At 44.1% G+C, this 15,770-nt stretch overlaps 1 protein-coding gene across 1 annotated transcript; it reads left to right on the top strand.

Moving 5' to 3' along the window:
* The first annotated feature begins 10,980 nt into the window (after positions 1-10,980).
* LOC121554964 (serine/threonine-protein kinase pim-3) lies at positions 10,981-15,503 on the top strand. Its single transcript, XM_041868698.2, has 6 exons — positions 10,981-11,644; positions 11,981-12,090; positions 12,232-12,282; positions 12,392-12,755; positions 13,785-13,961; positions 14,154-15,503. Exons 1-6 carry the CDS (start codon positions 11,557-11,559, stop codon positions 14,351-14,353), a joined length of 990 nt encoding a protein of 329 aa, XP_041724632.1. The 5' UTR covers positions 10,981-11,556; the 3' UTR covers positions 14,354-15,503.
* Positions 15,504-15,770: the final 267 nt, after the last annotated feature.

Genomic DNA, 15,770 nt, shown 5'->3' with positions numbered 1-15,770 from the left:
GTCAGAGTTACCGGGATTGAAGAGTAGTCAGGGGTCGTAATGGCAGAAGCAGGTCTGGATCTCCTGAGGCAGAAGAGTATCCAAAAAACAGGCAGGTCCGGGGTCACAAAACCAGGGTGAGCCAGAAGCGCGAGCAAACAGGTTCCGGGTGTGAGCTTTGCAGACGATCTGACACCGGAGAGCTGAAAGACAGGGCCTTAAATACTGGGAGAGGTTAGTGGGTAATGCAGCGCAGCTGGCAGAGTAATTAGAGCCGAGCAGAGCAGGGACAGGTGGAGCTAGTTAGGCTGAGTAGAGAGAGGGAGGTGAGCAGAGTGGAAGATAGTGGAAACAAATTAAGGTGGTAACCCGGTGGAGTGAGAGGGCTCATGACACTCTTGGGGAACTGTGGGGGGGATCTTGGAGGGCTGGTGGCCTGGCGGTTGGGAGCTTGGGCCGGTGGCTGATAGGTCGCTGGTTCGGGTCCCCGTTTTGGGCGATCTGTTGAATTGATCTTGAGCAGGGCGTTGACTCTGGTTGCTTCTGTGGGTCGCTCTGGATGGGAGTCTGTTAGATTACTGATTGTGATGTAGATGTTAAGCCGCTTCACTGCAAGTAGATTGTATGTTTTAATATTCAATAAAAAATACAATTATTATTATTATTTAAAAAAGACATGGGAAATGACCAGAAATTACTTTGTCAAATGACAAGAGTGGCAAGGAGTGTAATGTTGGCAGTGGTGATTTTAGCATGTAAATCTTGGTGGGGCAAACTAAAAAATATATGTTTTAGATGCATGCCAGCAAAGCCACTACACAACACAACACAACACTAAAGAATACATTAATTGCACTCTAACGGTGACAAACGGTGCCCAAAAACTGTTAGGGCCTACATAAAACTGTCCCAACAGTAGAGTCCCAACAGCAGTCCCAACGCCTTACCACTTCTACACCTGGCTATCAGCTGAGCCTTGTCTGGCAGTGAAACAGTTCATTCAGGCTCATTTACTGCCTTTAAAAAAAACATAGCTGATATGGCTGACTTGCTTAAACAAATGTGGTTTCTACTGACAATTAAGATGTACAAACTATGTCATAAGGGGACGAAGAGCAGATAAGAGGCAATCCGTAATTTCCATTAAGACATTAATGAGCGAGCTAGGACGGACGTAGTCAATACAACTATTTGTTCAGCACTTTTTAAATGTACAGCGAAAGCATTCAGAACATGGGCCATTCTTACAGTATTCTCTCTGTACACCAAGGGGGCACATAAGCAGACAATGAAAGCTCTTACAATATTCGATGATGACATTTCTCTAAAACAGGCTATAGGCTACATGTGCACCACCAAGTCAGAACAGTAGGCAGAATTATGAGGGGAAAAGGGACCAAATGATTAGGGTGAGGTACATGGGCTACTAACAGCTTATTACAGAACATCCACTTAGTATTACTTTCTTATCTCCCTGGCATATTACATAATTTATGCAGCAGCATACAATACATTTTTGGACTCACCTTGTTGTGCTGTGCTCACTTGAACAGGAAGGTGGTGCAGCGGTCCTTCATGGGCAAATTTTGTCATCAAACTTTGTCATCAAAGTCTGGCATTCTTTGGATTTATGGTGCTTTCAAGACAACTGGGAACTCTGAAAAAAACTAGGTTGAATCATGACGTCAGTGATCTTCAGGTCAGAGCTCTAGAAAGAGGCCCGAGTTCCCGACTTGGAATTCCGAGTTGGATGACCATTCAAAACGTCATGCTAGATTGACAGCATGGCCAAAATATTCAACCTTTTATGGCCCGTGGTGTTGAATGTTTATCCTTTAAAGCTTGGAAAAGAGACCCTTAAACCCATACTTGGACCACACACCCAATCCACTGAAAAGCAGGCTAGTGATCGCTTTGCAACGCTTGCAGTTAGACACTGATTCCTTCCAAACCACTCATTGTTGAATTTGCGATTTCCAACTTGTAGTGTAATGTTTATGTCCAATGGCCGATGAACACCGACAATTTATCTATAATTTATTTTCATAATTTCTCTTCACATGACAAGGACTGAAAAGGATTTGTCAGTAGATTGTCGACTTGATTCATGATCATTGCTAGCTTGCTAGCTAATCTGTTGAAAGTATGATATTGACATGATCAGTCCAATCAAAGCTACTGTAGATATAACATGATTTGATGTCATTTTATCTGTGGCCAATGACCTTGAGCCTTCTTGAATGGGCACTTCTAATGTAACTCTATGGCAGCACCCAAGGGAGTTGATTTTTGCAGTGACGTAGTGTCCCCATGAGTGACAGAACACTGAGCCAATCACGGCGCAACTAGAGAACATTACCAACCCCTATGCTCCGTATTTTCCACTGGCTGCCCCACCACCACAGAAAGCACTGAGCTAGGCTGAAACACCTGCATTTTGGAACTGCCTTACTCAAGAAAGCAAAAAAGAGACCATGTTTGTATGCAGCTTTATTAAGTCAATTATTATTTTTTTTACATTGTTTGCAAACTGATATGTGACACATAAATGCCAAAATAACATGCAAAACAGGCAAAAAATTAATAAATTGCTAAACAGCTGGGGCTCAAAACAGGTCGTGCCCTGAACGACGGGTTGCCACTGAATTTTTGGCTAAAATGAGTGGTACCTTCCTTCATCCCGCAACGAGACGTTGTTTAGACAGGTGACTCGTTGCGCAAGCTTCCATAGCCTGGTGTCCTTGATTAACCATATCTAAACTATTGGGTTTCACCAAAATACTGTTTTAACGTTACCGAGGCATATCCAATATCTCTAGGAACAATACTTAAGATTCATTGGGTTAATTGCCTTCGCTATCAAATAAGCGTTTTTCCGCCTGTAGAAGTGGGAGATTACGTGATAGCCTATACTCTCACATGACCGCGTCGTCTAGAATGGATTACAATGGCAGCCCACAGGCGGGAAATGGGAGACCATGGATAAAAATGTGTTTTAAACTCTTATTTGATAGCAAAGGACACATTAAACCCAATGAATCATAAGTATTGTTCCTAGAGATACTGGATATGCCTTGGTAAAATAAAACAGTATTTTGGTGAAACCGAATAGTTTAGATTTGGTTGATCAAGGAAGTCAGTCTACGAAAGCTTCAGCAATGAGCCAGCTGTCAAAACAATGGCTGTGTTCGAGAGGATCAAAAGTGCAATGTATCATGGGTAAACTGTGATTGACTGACTGATCTACAAATAATGAGTCGTTATTTATGAGGCAAGGTGATTTGTATATCAGTCAGTCGGCAGTCGTTTTGATGCTCTCGAACACGACCAATAGCTCTTTGCAGGATGACACAAACTGGGTTGGACTTTGAAACCCACACCTACCGTTTCATATAGCACCACCCACCTGGTGAAATGCTGTGAAAAGCGTGGGCTTGTTTGAGTGGTAAGCCTGAAGCAACCCACTGCAGAAGAAAGTTGAGGAGTAAAGTCGGGGGAGGTGCATCTACTACAGCCAAAGGTCAGACACTGATGTGATTTTCCAACAGCAAGGTTCAGTGCAACATGGGAGTGTTGCCATTGTTTACGAATGTTTTTATTTGTAATGTCGAAATAAACATGTCTACAACCCCCATATCACACACTCACAAACTGTAAATATATGTGTGTACATTGTACTATCAATTTGGGAGAGAGAGACTCAAATGACTGCAACATAAAGCTAGTTCGCTAAACAGGGCATTATTTCTGGCAATGTACAGCAAGGTTAGTTACGAAGAATGACAGCGGGTTCCACATGAATCTTGTCAATTTGCATCCCGTTTCAGTCACGTCTTTGGTCCCGTTCGCGTGGGTCAAATTTCATGACCTTTGATCACATGGTTGTTGTAAAGTCCATGCAGTCGACATGTAGGCGCATGATGGACAATTTTTTACCCCATTATGCAACACACTTTGAAAGGCGGTGACCAACGATGGTTGGTGATCACCTCAAACGCGCCCAGTGTGTCCCAGTGGAAATGGCAGAGGAAAGGCGCGTCTCGGAATTCCCGCCACGTGCGCGCAAATCACCACTTTATGATAATGAGCATTTGATTGGTGCAAATCGAAAACATTGTAAATATATAAGCCATCTCATTGGTTGATTCCTCCAGGTGCTTTTTGAGAAGCCATTTTCATCAGAAAGTACCTAGGAGAGGGATTTTTGAAATCGTTGAAAAACAAACAAACTTTGCTCGGTGTGGCGGAGGTTCAGCATGGCTGTGCTGTGAATGGGTCAGAGATGATAGGAGATAGTGATGGAGAGGAAAGTGAAGCAAGTATGGAACATAGTGCTACAAATAAAGGAGGGAGTAAGAAAGAGAAAAAGAAAGCGGGAGAGAAAGGGAGTAGGGGAATGAAGGGGAGCGAGAGGTCTATGGAGGTAGAGAGGAGGCAGAAAAGGAAGTTTGAGGAGAGCAACCTAGCTTCCAACGCTAGCGGAAGTTCGGAGGTAGAAAGTGCAGAGGAAGGGGAAGATAAGACATGAGAGGAACATGGAGGTGAGGAGGAGCATAAAGTGATTATGAAGTTTAGAGAGGAAGGGGGAGTTGGGGTGATGAGTCCGATAAGGTTGACGGCTGTGACAAAAGAGTTGATTGGGAAAGTTGTTAATGCTAAAGTGTGAAGAGATGGGAAATCGTTGGAGTGCTGTAAGGACATGGCGCAGAGGGAAAAAGCTATCGGAGTGAAGCAAATAGGGAAATGTGGAGTCGAGCAGCTGGACTGATCAAGCAGGGAAGCAGTGGAGTAAAGGGGTGATAACAGGAGTGCCTGTGAGTGTTAGCACTAAAGAGGTAAGGGAAAATTTGAGAGGAGGCGTTCTAGTATTGTACAGTCGTGGTGAAAAGTTTTGAGAATGACACAAGTATTGGTCTTCACAAAGTTCGCTGCTTCAGTGTTATGAGATATTTTTGTCAGATGTTACTATGGTATACTGAAGTATAATTACAAGCATTCCATAAGTGTCAAAGGCTTTTCTTGACAATTACTGTACATTAAGTTTATGCAAAGAGTCAATATTTGCAGTGTTGACCCTTCTTTTTCAAGACCTCTGCAATCCGCCCTGGCATGCTGTCAATTAACTTCTGGGTCACATCCTGACTGATGGCAGCCCATTCTTGCACAATCAATGCTTGGAGTTTGTCAGAATTTGTGGGTTTTTGTTTGTCCACCCACCTCTTGAGGATCGACCACAAGTTCTCAATGGGATTAAGGTCTGGTGAGTTTCCTGGCCATGGACCCAAAATGTAGATGTTTTGTTCCCCGAGCCACTTAGTTATCATTTTTGCCTTATGGCAAGGTGCTCCATCATAATATGCCATTTAGCAGACACTTTTATCCAAAGCGACTTACAGTCATGCGTGCATACATTATTTCATTTTTTTTGTGTATGGGTGGTCCCGGGGATCGAACCCACTACCTTGGCGTTACAAGCACCGTGCTCTACCAGCTGAGCTACAGAGGACCACGCTGGAAAAGGCATTGGTCGTCACCAAACTGTTCTTGGATGGTTGGGAGAAGTTGCTCTCAGAGGATGTGTTAGTACCATTCTTTATTCATAGCTGTGTTCTTAGGCAAAAATGTGAGTGAGCCCACTCCCTTGGCTGAGAAGCAACCCCACACATGAATGGTCTCAGGATGCTTTACTGTTGGCATGACACAGGACTGATGGTAGCACTCACCTTGTCTTCTCTGGACAATGTGTTTTCCGGATGCCCCAAACAATCGGAAAGGGGATTCATCAGAGAAAATGATTTTACCCCAGTCCTCAGCAGTCCAATCCCTGTACCTTTTGCAGAATATCAGTCTGTCCCTGATGTTTTTCCTGGAGAAAAGTGGCTTCTTTGCTGCCCTTCTTGACACCAGGCCATCCTCCAAAAGTCTTCGCCTCACTGTGCTTGCAGATGCACTCACACCTGCCTGCTGCCATTCCTGAGCAAGCTCTGCACTGGTGGTGCCCCGATCTCACAGCTAAATCAACTTTAGGAAACGGTCCTGGCACATGCTGGACTTTCTTGGATGCCCTGATGCCTTCTTCACAACAATTGAACCTCTCTCCTTGAAGTTCTTGATGATCCGATAAATGGTTGATTTAGGTGCAATCTTACTAGCAGCAATATCCTTGCCTGTGAAGCCCTTTTTGTGCAAAGCAATGATGACGGCACGTGTTTCCTTGCAGGTAACCATGGTTAACAGAGGAAGAACAATGATTTCAAGCACCACCCTCCTTTTAAAGCTTCCAGTCTGTTATTCTAACTCAATCAGCATGACAGAGTGATCTCCAGCCTTGTCTTCGTCAACACTCTCACCTGTGTTAACGAGAGAATCACTGACATGATGGCAGCTGGTCCTTTTGTGGCAGGGCTGAAATGCAGTGGAAATGTTTTTTGCCATCATCAAAACTGAGGCAGCAGACTTTGTGAAAATTAGTATTTGTGTCATTCTCAAAACGTTTGACCACGACTGTACACAGATTGCAAGCAACAAGGGATTACATTTGAAGGACCGGGTACTGCCAAATAAGGTAACAATAGGATATATTAGTTATTATGTGAGGACTTATGTATCGAAGCCTTTAAGATGTTATAAATGCCAGAGGTTCTGGCATGTGGCAACAGTCTGTAAAGAGAAAAAGAGGTGTGCCAGGTGTGGAGGAGAGCATGAGTATGGGAAGTGTGGAGATGGTGTACAACCAAAGTGCTGCAACTGTGGGGTTGCTCATAGTGTGGCATATAGTGGGTGTGAGGCTATGAAGAAGGCAGTGGAGGTGTAACAAGTGAGAGCGGAGAGCGGAGAGAAGGGTGTCATATGCTGAGGCAGTGAGGGTGGTCCAGGAGAGAAGGGTGTCATATGCTGAGGCAGTGAGGGTGGTCCAGGTCCAGGGAGATACAGGTTCAAGGGAGAGATGGGTAGGAGCATCTAGACCAGGGATTACGGGGCAGGTGGGCAGCGATATGGTATACATAGAAAAGAGAAAGATGGTGACGTTCATAGCAGGAGCTATCAATAGCCTAAAAGTCTAAAACGGAGAGGATGAAACTAATAGTGAAAGCTGCTGGGAGACATTTGAGTATGACAGGGTTGACATGGGAAGAGGTTCGAGATTACCTCAATCAGCCAATGGTGGAGTCATGTATTACTGGATCTTAGTTAGGGTGGTAGTACTACAATAGAATGCTCGAAGCCTGTTGGCTAATGGGCAGGAATTCAAGCAGTTCAATGTTGATGTGATAGCTAAGCCTGATGTGATTTGTGTGCAGGAAACATGGCTCAAACCGAATGTGGAGTTTATCATACAGGGATATGTAGTGGTTCGTAGGGACCGAGATATAGGGGGAGGGGGGGGGATGTGCCACCTTCATAAAGCAAGGAATTCCCTACAAGATGATAAGCAAAGGTATTGAACAGGAGTATGTGGTGGTGAAGGTGTGGGTGAGAGGAGGGGTGCTAGTGGTAGTGAATTACTATAATCTGTGTCAGATATTGGAAATGGAAGTGCTGGTGAGGGTGGAGGGCCAGGAAAGAAGTAAGGTAATGTGGGGGGGGCTGAGGGACCAGGATTGATGTAGCCACAGGGAAAGAGTCTGCCTTGGACCTCACTCTGGTATCTAGTGCGATGGCAGGAATATGTGAGTGGGAGGTATGGGAGGAGTCGGCAGTAGGGAGTGATCATTACCCCATTGTATGCACAGTAGGCCGGAGGGAGAATGAGGTGTTAGTGGATGGAGAAGGCAGGTGGGTGTTTGGAAGGGCAAAGTGGAATCAGTTTCAGGAACTGAGTGAGCAGGTGATGGCTCGGGTGGATATGAGAGGTATGTAGATAGTATGAATAACTGGGTGAGAACAGCGTTAGTGGGGGCAGCTACTGAGGCTATACCTAAGAGTTCAGGGAGGAGGAGGAGGAAAGCAGTCCCATGGTGGACGGAGGAATGTGGGGCAATGGTGAGGATTAGGAACAGGGCATTTAGAGTACTGAAAAGGACACATAACTTCCAACATCTGATTCAGTATAAGCAGGCCCAGGCCATGGTGAGGAGAACTATCCGTCAGGCAAAGAGGTCATGTTGGCATCGGTTCTGTCACACCATTGGAAGGGCGACACCTGTGGGAGAAGTGTGGGGGATGATTAAGAGGATGGGTGGGATCAGAAGGGAGTGGGATTATCCAGTGTTGACGAGTGGGGAGGATGTGGCAGTAACAGATGAGGAGAAAGCAGAGATGATGGCCAAAGCATTTGTCCAAGTGCATAGCTCCGCAAATCTGTCAGAGGAGGGGCAGAGGGGGAGAGAGAACACAAGAGAGGAGCATCCTGGAGGGCTGAAAAGGAGGGAGGATGTAAATGATGCGTTGAGTGCACCATTTACCAGGGCAGAGGTGAAAAGAGCAATAGGTAAGGGTGGGTTAACTTCACCTGGGAAAGATGAGGTGTGCTATGTTATGTTGGCCCATCTTAGTGATGAGGCACTGGATAAGGTATTGGTGTTGTACAACAGAGTATGGGATGAGGGGAAACTACCAGGCAGTTGGAAGGAGGCAGTAGTGGTACCAATCTGGAAGCCCAGGAAGGATCCAACAAAGCCAGCAAGCTATCGGCCAATAGCTTTAACATCACATGTATGTAAGATTATGGAACGTATGATTACGGAGAGGCTAACTTACTTCCTGGAGAGCAGAGGGCTAGTAACACCATATCAGAGTGGGTTCAGGAAGTGTAGGGGAACTATGGATCCAGTGCTCTGCTTAGAAGCAGAGGTCAGGAAGGCTCAGGTGAACAAGGAACCTGTTGTAGCTTTCTTTTTTGATGTGGAGAAGGCGTATGATATGATGTGGAAGGAGGGGTTGTTAATCAAGCTTGATATTATGGGGGTAGGAGGAAGAATGTACACCTGGATAAAGGACTTCCTGTTTGGAAGGTCTATCCAGGTGAGTGTGGGGAAGTCTTTATCAGGCAGCTACTTGGTGGATAATGGTACACCGCAGGGGAGCGTGATTAGTCCTCTGTTGTTCTCAATCATGATCAATGATGTTTACGCTCAGGTACAGCCGGATATAGGGAGGTCGTTATTTGCAGATGATGGTGCCTTATGGAAGAGGGGAAGAAATGTGCCATACATAGTCAGGAAGGTACAGGAAGCAATTGATGAGGTAGAGCGGTGGGCATTAATGTGGGGATTCAGGTTCTCTGTAGAGAAAACTCAAACAGTGTTCTTTACCAGGAGGAAGGTGGGAGATGAGGTATGCTTGAGGTTATATGGGAGAAACTTGGAGAGGGTGGTGGCCTTCAGGTTCCTTGGGGTATACTTTGATACTAGACTGACCTGGGCAGAACATATTGAGAGAGTGGTGGGAAAGTGTAAGAAGGTGCTAAATGTGATGTGCTGGCTGACGGGGAAGGAGTGGGGGGCTGGGCGTTCCTCATTGAAGACCATGTATGTTGCATTGATCCGATCTGTAATAGACTATGGAAGTATAGCATATGGTTCGGCAGCCCGGACCTCACTGGAAAAAGGCTAGATGTCATACAGGGGCAAGGACTCAGAATATGTAGTGGGGCGTTTCGGATGTCCCCAGTGGCTGCATTACAGGTGGAGATGGGGGATATGCCGTTGCAGATTAGGAGACAGCAGCTGGCAATGAATTATTGGGTCAACCTACAAGGACATGGGGTGTCTCATCCTGCGAAAGGGATTTTACAGGCATGCTGGGAACATGAGCAAAGACCGAACACGAGCTTTGGGTGGGTGGGTAATACACAGGCGAAGGAGATGGGACTGTATGGAAGGGAGTTTAGTCCAACGTTAGTTATTCCTGTAAATCCACCATGGCTACTCCCGCCTCCAGTAGTTGATCTAGAAGTGTTGGAGAGACTACAGAAAGATAGGGAGGGGGTTGATCCAGCTGATTTCTTTAAGAGACGTCTGGAAACTGTGTATCAGGATTTTGTGGCCATTTACACAGATGGTTCAAAAGATCCAAGGACAGGATGTACTGCGTCAGCATTTGTAGTGCAGGAGTGTGGGGTGGAAGTCAGGAAACGTATTACAGATCATCTGGCTGTATATACGGCGGAGCTGATGGCCATACTGTTGGCCCTGCAGTGGGTGGAGGAAGTTAAGCCAGACAGAATAGTTATTTGCTCTGACTCATGTGCAGTGTTAATGAGTCTCCAGTCCTTTAGCTCACGTAGCAGACAATACCTGCTTTATGAGGTGCTACAAACCCATGGCAGGATTAAACAGATGGGTCCTCAGATAAGATTTACTTGGGTTCCAGCCCATGTGGGGTGGAGGGGAACGAGGCAGTAGATGAACAGGCTAAACAAGCACTTAGTAGTGGGGATGTTGATGTTGAAGTGTCAATGAGCAAGGCAGAGGCAAAAAGACTGATATATACAGTGATGGTGCAGAGATTGCAGGAGCAGTGGAATAGAAATAATAAGGGAAGGCATTTATTTCAAGTACAGAGGAAAGTCGGGGAGGGGAGGACTGCAGGAAGGGACAGAAGAGAGGAGGCTATTTTTACTAGATTAAGGGTGGGACACAGCCAGTTGAATAAGACATTAAACGTGATAGGAAAGCATCCATCAGGAAAGTGTGATTATTGTCAGGAAATAGAGACTGTGGAGCATGTATTGCTACAGTGTGGGCAGTATGAGGGAGAAGGGTATACAGGAAATTAATTTAAAGAGTATATTGAGCAGAACGTCATTAGATATAGTCTCAAATATGTTGTTATCTTTTTTAAGAGAAACGGGGTTGGAAGGTAGGATTTAGTTTCTCCCTGTCTCTGGCCCACATTCCTGTACGGTAGATGGCGGTAATGCACCATAATGTTGGATGCCAACCGCCGATAAATCCCACTGAAGAAGATTCCTCCAGGTCTCTAGTGAACACAGCGCAAATCCTCTAGGCAAGAGATCCTTGGGGCGTCTCGTACTATGAGAAAGTAGTGCGTGTATACATATCCTTAGATCTGAGAAATTACACAATGCTTATTTTTTATATTGTATGAATCATCATATTAATTCATCTACATTTCAATTAATTATTGCCGGATATAACAACAAATTCCAGGAAAATACCGAGTAGTCTTTCGGTTGCGGAGGGACATAACCATCCTCCACTCGTCAAAATATTGGCGTTACAGAAGAGGTACGGAAAGACCGCGCCAAAGCTCAGACAGTGAATACATTCCGTGATATCAACACAGTCTCTTGGATTTCTTACCACCTTCTTCAATTGCTACTACTAGTAACAGCTCTGCAAGTGTCCTTTCTTCAGTACTTCAAGAGACTCTAATCTTCCAAGTGCAGGAATAAAGATACAAGATTCTCGTTGTACACGGTGTTTCTAATCTGGAAAAGGACGAAGCGGCATTTTATTTGAGACAGAGACGGTGCGGTTGGAGTTGGCACACTGGATTTAGTAGCTAGCCGCGTCCATCGCTACGTTAGCCTTTTCAATCATATTTACATAGGATTGGATCGGAATCTACCTTTTCAGATAAACAAGAATTTCGTCCGTCTTCCGTTCGAATATGTTGTTGTCAAAGTTTGGCTCATTCTCGCACATTTACAACCCTTCGAGCATGGACCATTTACCGGTGAAAATACAGCTCCAGCCAGGTATGAACCCGCTGTCATTCTTCGTGCTGTACATTGCCTGAAACTGCACTGTTTAGCGAACTAGCTTTATGTTGTAGTCATTCATGCTTCCTATAATTAAATAATAATTGTATTTTACTAACTAACTCTAAAACCCTGTGCGTGGAGCTATTTAAATGGCTTCGTGCCGTGGATATGCACGCCATCGCCGGTTTTTATTAGCAAACATATAGCTAACTAGTAGTGGTAACTGTCTACAAAGGCTAGTCAACGGCTGCGACTCGACCGGCTATCGTGCAGTGTGAAAGACAAGGCTATCGTGTATGCTTATCTGCTCTCAATTTGATGTTTCTCCAGTTAAAGTGGAAAAGGAGCCTTTCGAAAAGGTTTACACAGTGGGATCCGTGCTGGGCAGTGGTGGATTCGGCACAGTCTACGCCGGTAGTCGGCTCTCCGATGAAGCACCGGTAAGAATAATAATGTTTTGATCTCGGCACATGGCGCCATCAGGCATCTCATCGTTATTTGATCTCATCGTTATTTACTAACTTACTTCGTTGTTGCTACAATGTATCTAATGTATAAAAAAAATTCTCTCCCGAAATTAGGTTGCAGTGAAACATGTGCCGAAGGAGCGTGTGAGCGAATGGGGCACTATTGTAAGTATTACCACTCAGGTTTGTTTTTCACCCATACTAGTTGTCGTTGTTTGATAATTGAATAGATTCTAGGTCACTCAACTCATTTGTGATTCATATTTTCTTACAGAGTGGTGTGATGGTGCCTTTGGAGATTATTTTATTGAAGAAAGTCAGTTCTTCGTTTCGAGGGGTTATACAACTCCTGGATTGGTATGAACGACCAGACGGCTGGTTGATTGTTATGGAACGACCGGAGCTGGTCAAGGATCTTTTCGATTTCATAACGGAGAAGGGCGCTTTGGATGAGGAGACTGCGAGGGGATTTTTCCGTCAGGTTTTGGAGGCTGTCCGCCACTGCTACAGCAGCGGGGTAGTTCACAGAGATATCAAAGATGAAAATCTGCTTGTAGACCTACACACGGGGGACCTCACGCTTATTGACTTTGGTTCAGGGGCGATTCTCAAGGACACAGTCTACACTGACTTTGACGGTACGTACCCTACCCTGTATCAATGCGTAGGCCAACAATTGCACTGTTGTATTTTCTGGTTTTGTTGTTTTTTAAGGCGCGTGATAGTATGCACTGACCCGTGACTTGCTTTCAGCAATATTTGTTTGACTGGTTATTTTAGACTTTTTTGTTTACTCGTTAGATTAGAGTAATTTGATAGTGATAGTATAGAGACTTTGATAGTATAGATAGCTACTCGCCTTATTAGATCGTCGGCTGGTAATTTCTCATCCCCCTGTATTGGCGGGTGTGTCCACACGACGCTGTGACGCAGTGGTTTGTTTTTGGTACCTCCGAGTTTTCCTTCGGGCAGTAACGTTATCAGCGAGGTTTAGGAGTGCAAATGTTTATAAATAGGCCGATCCTTATTCATTTTGCTTGTCACTATGTAGTTATTTATAAAGGTGCTATAAATTATGTCATATTAGTCAATAATATAACACACTAGTGTAGTAAAATAGGTTATTGGTATATGTTGATAACTGTCTGTTATGTTACATTAAATGCTCATTTCAAAGCCTTTAGGTAATGGCTATTGGGCCAGCTGCCACGTAACATCTGTTTGTTGTGAAACCTGAGCTTGGGCTGATTCATGTCACGTGATGGCTCACATTGAGCACTCGAGTTTTTGTTTGGTATCCAAGTTACTCATGCCTTGAGGGAAGGGAGTGAGGCGGGTCAACCAGTTTCATAGAGATTTGTTGTGAAAAAGACAAAGGCTTTTTAACGCTGGTATAACATCCTTGTTTTAGATGGAATTACACTTGCCTTTTTTAGATGGAATTACACTTCCCTTGTTCGGCCTTTTATAGAGACATTATCAGACTATTTTTAAATATCCATCAATTATAATATCTTACAAAATCCAACAGTATTGTGATATAGACCTATTTATGTTATTATTCTTACATGAAATGCCCCAAATAAACTGTTTTGATGTTATTATAGAAGTAAAACATCACTAATCACCCGTCCCCGTCCCCCCCGTTCCCCCCCTTTTCTCTCCAGGTACAAGAGTATATAGCCCACCAGAGTGGATCCGCTTCCATAGATACCACGGGCGCTCAGCTACGGTGTGGTCGCTAGGGGTGCTGCTGTACGACATGGTCTGTGGAGACATCCCCTTTGAGCAAGACGAGGAAATCCTCCAGGGGAGACTGTACTTCAGGAGGAGAGTGTCTAATGGTGTGTACTACCTACAATATAAAACCTACAATCATAAACATACATTGCTTAACACTCATTTCTAATCTTTGAACACTTCCTATTTAATTTATTTCTGTGTGTTCCTATACCCCTCTCTATCTCCTTCTTGAGATTCTCCCACAAAAGAAAAATACTCATCCATGTTTTCCCCTTTTCTCTCCCTCCTTCCAGAGTGCCAGCAGCTGATCAAGTGGTGCCTGTCGTTACGGCCCTCAGACAGGCCTACTCTGGAACAGATCCTGGACCACCAGTGGATGCGCTTGGCTGGGGAGGTGTCGATGTCCTCCAAGCCTGAGGATGGGGACATCCGGCTGAGGACCATCGACACGGACACATCATCTAGCACAAGCTCCAGCAAGGAGAGCCTATGAAAGAGAGAAGAGGGGATGAGAGGAAAGAATGGACACGAGGGGGGACTCTGGTCCTTATGCCCCACCATGGCTTGGGCTGGCAGAATTATTGTTTCCTTTTGTAGAGAATTATTATAATTTATTACGGTTTGTTCTTCCTTTTTATCTTTAATTTTAATTTTTTATAACTTATTAATTGTTTCCTAATGTGGAACATTTGCTGTTTGGGCGGTCTTTACCAGTGACTATTTATTTTGTGCTTTATTATTTTCTAATTTGTTATAACGAGGCTGGTTTATGCATCTGGTTTAAAGCCCCCTATTCAGACAGACATGGCTGCTCTCATAGAGCTTGGAGAATACTTTATTTAAATGTTTTGATTTGGAGTGCCTTTTTGAAAGCTGCTTCTTGGGGGCTTTTGTCACAACTTTTTTTGGGTTATAACCCTTTCTGGCTGGTTTGTTTGTACGTTTCCCACCCTGTCATGATGGAGATTAGTTGTCTTCCTCATAACAGTGTGGTAAACTACACCACCCAGCATGCTTAGGGATAATAAAATAGGGGATGAGGGGGGGGGGGGGGCAGTTGACTGTTGACCATGGAATACTTGAAATGCAACTTACTCACACTGCGCCCCCTTACTAAGCTGCTCACTCATACTACAGCCTCGAGTTGTTTGGATTTCTCAAAATCGGATCATTTCATTTCTGAATGTGTATTAAAACTACATTATATCTGTGTGTTTAGCCCCTTGGAAATATATTTTAATTTAATGTTTTGCCTTTCACCCATCTCACTGCTGGCACTACATTGCTCCTGCCCTGGACTGGCGTAACCATGGCTTAAGTGTGAAATACACAATCAATGCAATATTCATGGACTCAGTTATGTATTTTTCAATACAAATATTGGGCAGTTTTTTTCTTTTCTTCTTCCCATGCTTTTAATTTATTCAGAACGTGTAGACATTCCTCACTCTTGTGGCTTATTTATTTATTGTCGATGTTTAAGAGAAAGTGAAAAATCCAGATTTTGCATATCTTTACATGGCCTTTTGTTTTGCATTCCTGTACTGATATTTTTTTACACTTTGACATGATTTATTTTTAGATTGTAGATGGATGCACTGAAGTTGTTGATGTTAAAGGGAATAAAACAAGGTTTACTTACATTTGGAAGAGCTATGAATGTTGTTGAACTCCTTTTTATAGTCCTATCTGTGGTAATGTTGGATTGAATTAATCTAAAAGTACAACTGTTTTTTGGGGTACATTACACGTGTGCTGTCCCCATGCATTGAACTCCATTGACACGTATGGCTATTGGGTTGGATAGGGCTATTCTAGTTAGTGACTATGATGAATCTATGTGGCTTGCCTGGTGTTAGATATTCTCTTTCAGTTCAGCTGTATGGCATGAACGATAGAGATCTGGAGAT

This window comes from Coregonus clupeaformis, chromosome 40 (genome assembly GCF_020615455.1).
Source record: "Coregonus clupeaformis isolate EN_2021a chromosome 40, ASM2061545v1, whole genome shotgun sequence".
Classification (NCBI taxonomy): Eukaryota; Metazoa; Chordata; class Actinopteri; order Salmoniformes; family Salmonidae; genus Coregonus; species Coregonus clupeaformis.
This window is presented reverse-complemented; position numbering and strand designations above follow the sequence as displayed.

Excerpts from the sequence above, each read along its gene's own strand:
- LOC121554964 (XM_041868698.2), top strand. The coding sequence starts at position 11,557 with ATGTTGTTGTCAAAGTTTGGCTCATTCTCGCACATTTACAACCCTTCG. Across the intron at positions 11,645-11,980 it reads GAAAATACAGCTCCAGCCAG|TTAAAGTGGAAAAGGAGCCT; the intron begins GTATGAACCCGC and ends ATGTTTCTCCAG. Across the intron at positions 13,962-14,153 it reads CAGGAGGAGAGTGTCTAATG|AGTGCCAGCAGCTGATCAAG; the intron begins GTGTGTACTACC and ends CCCTCCTTCCAG.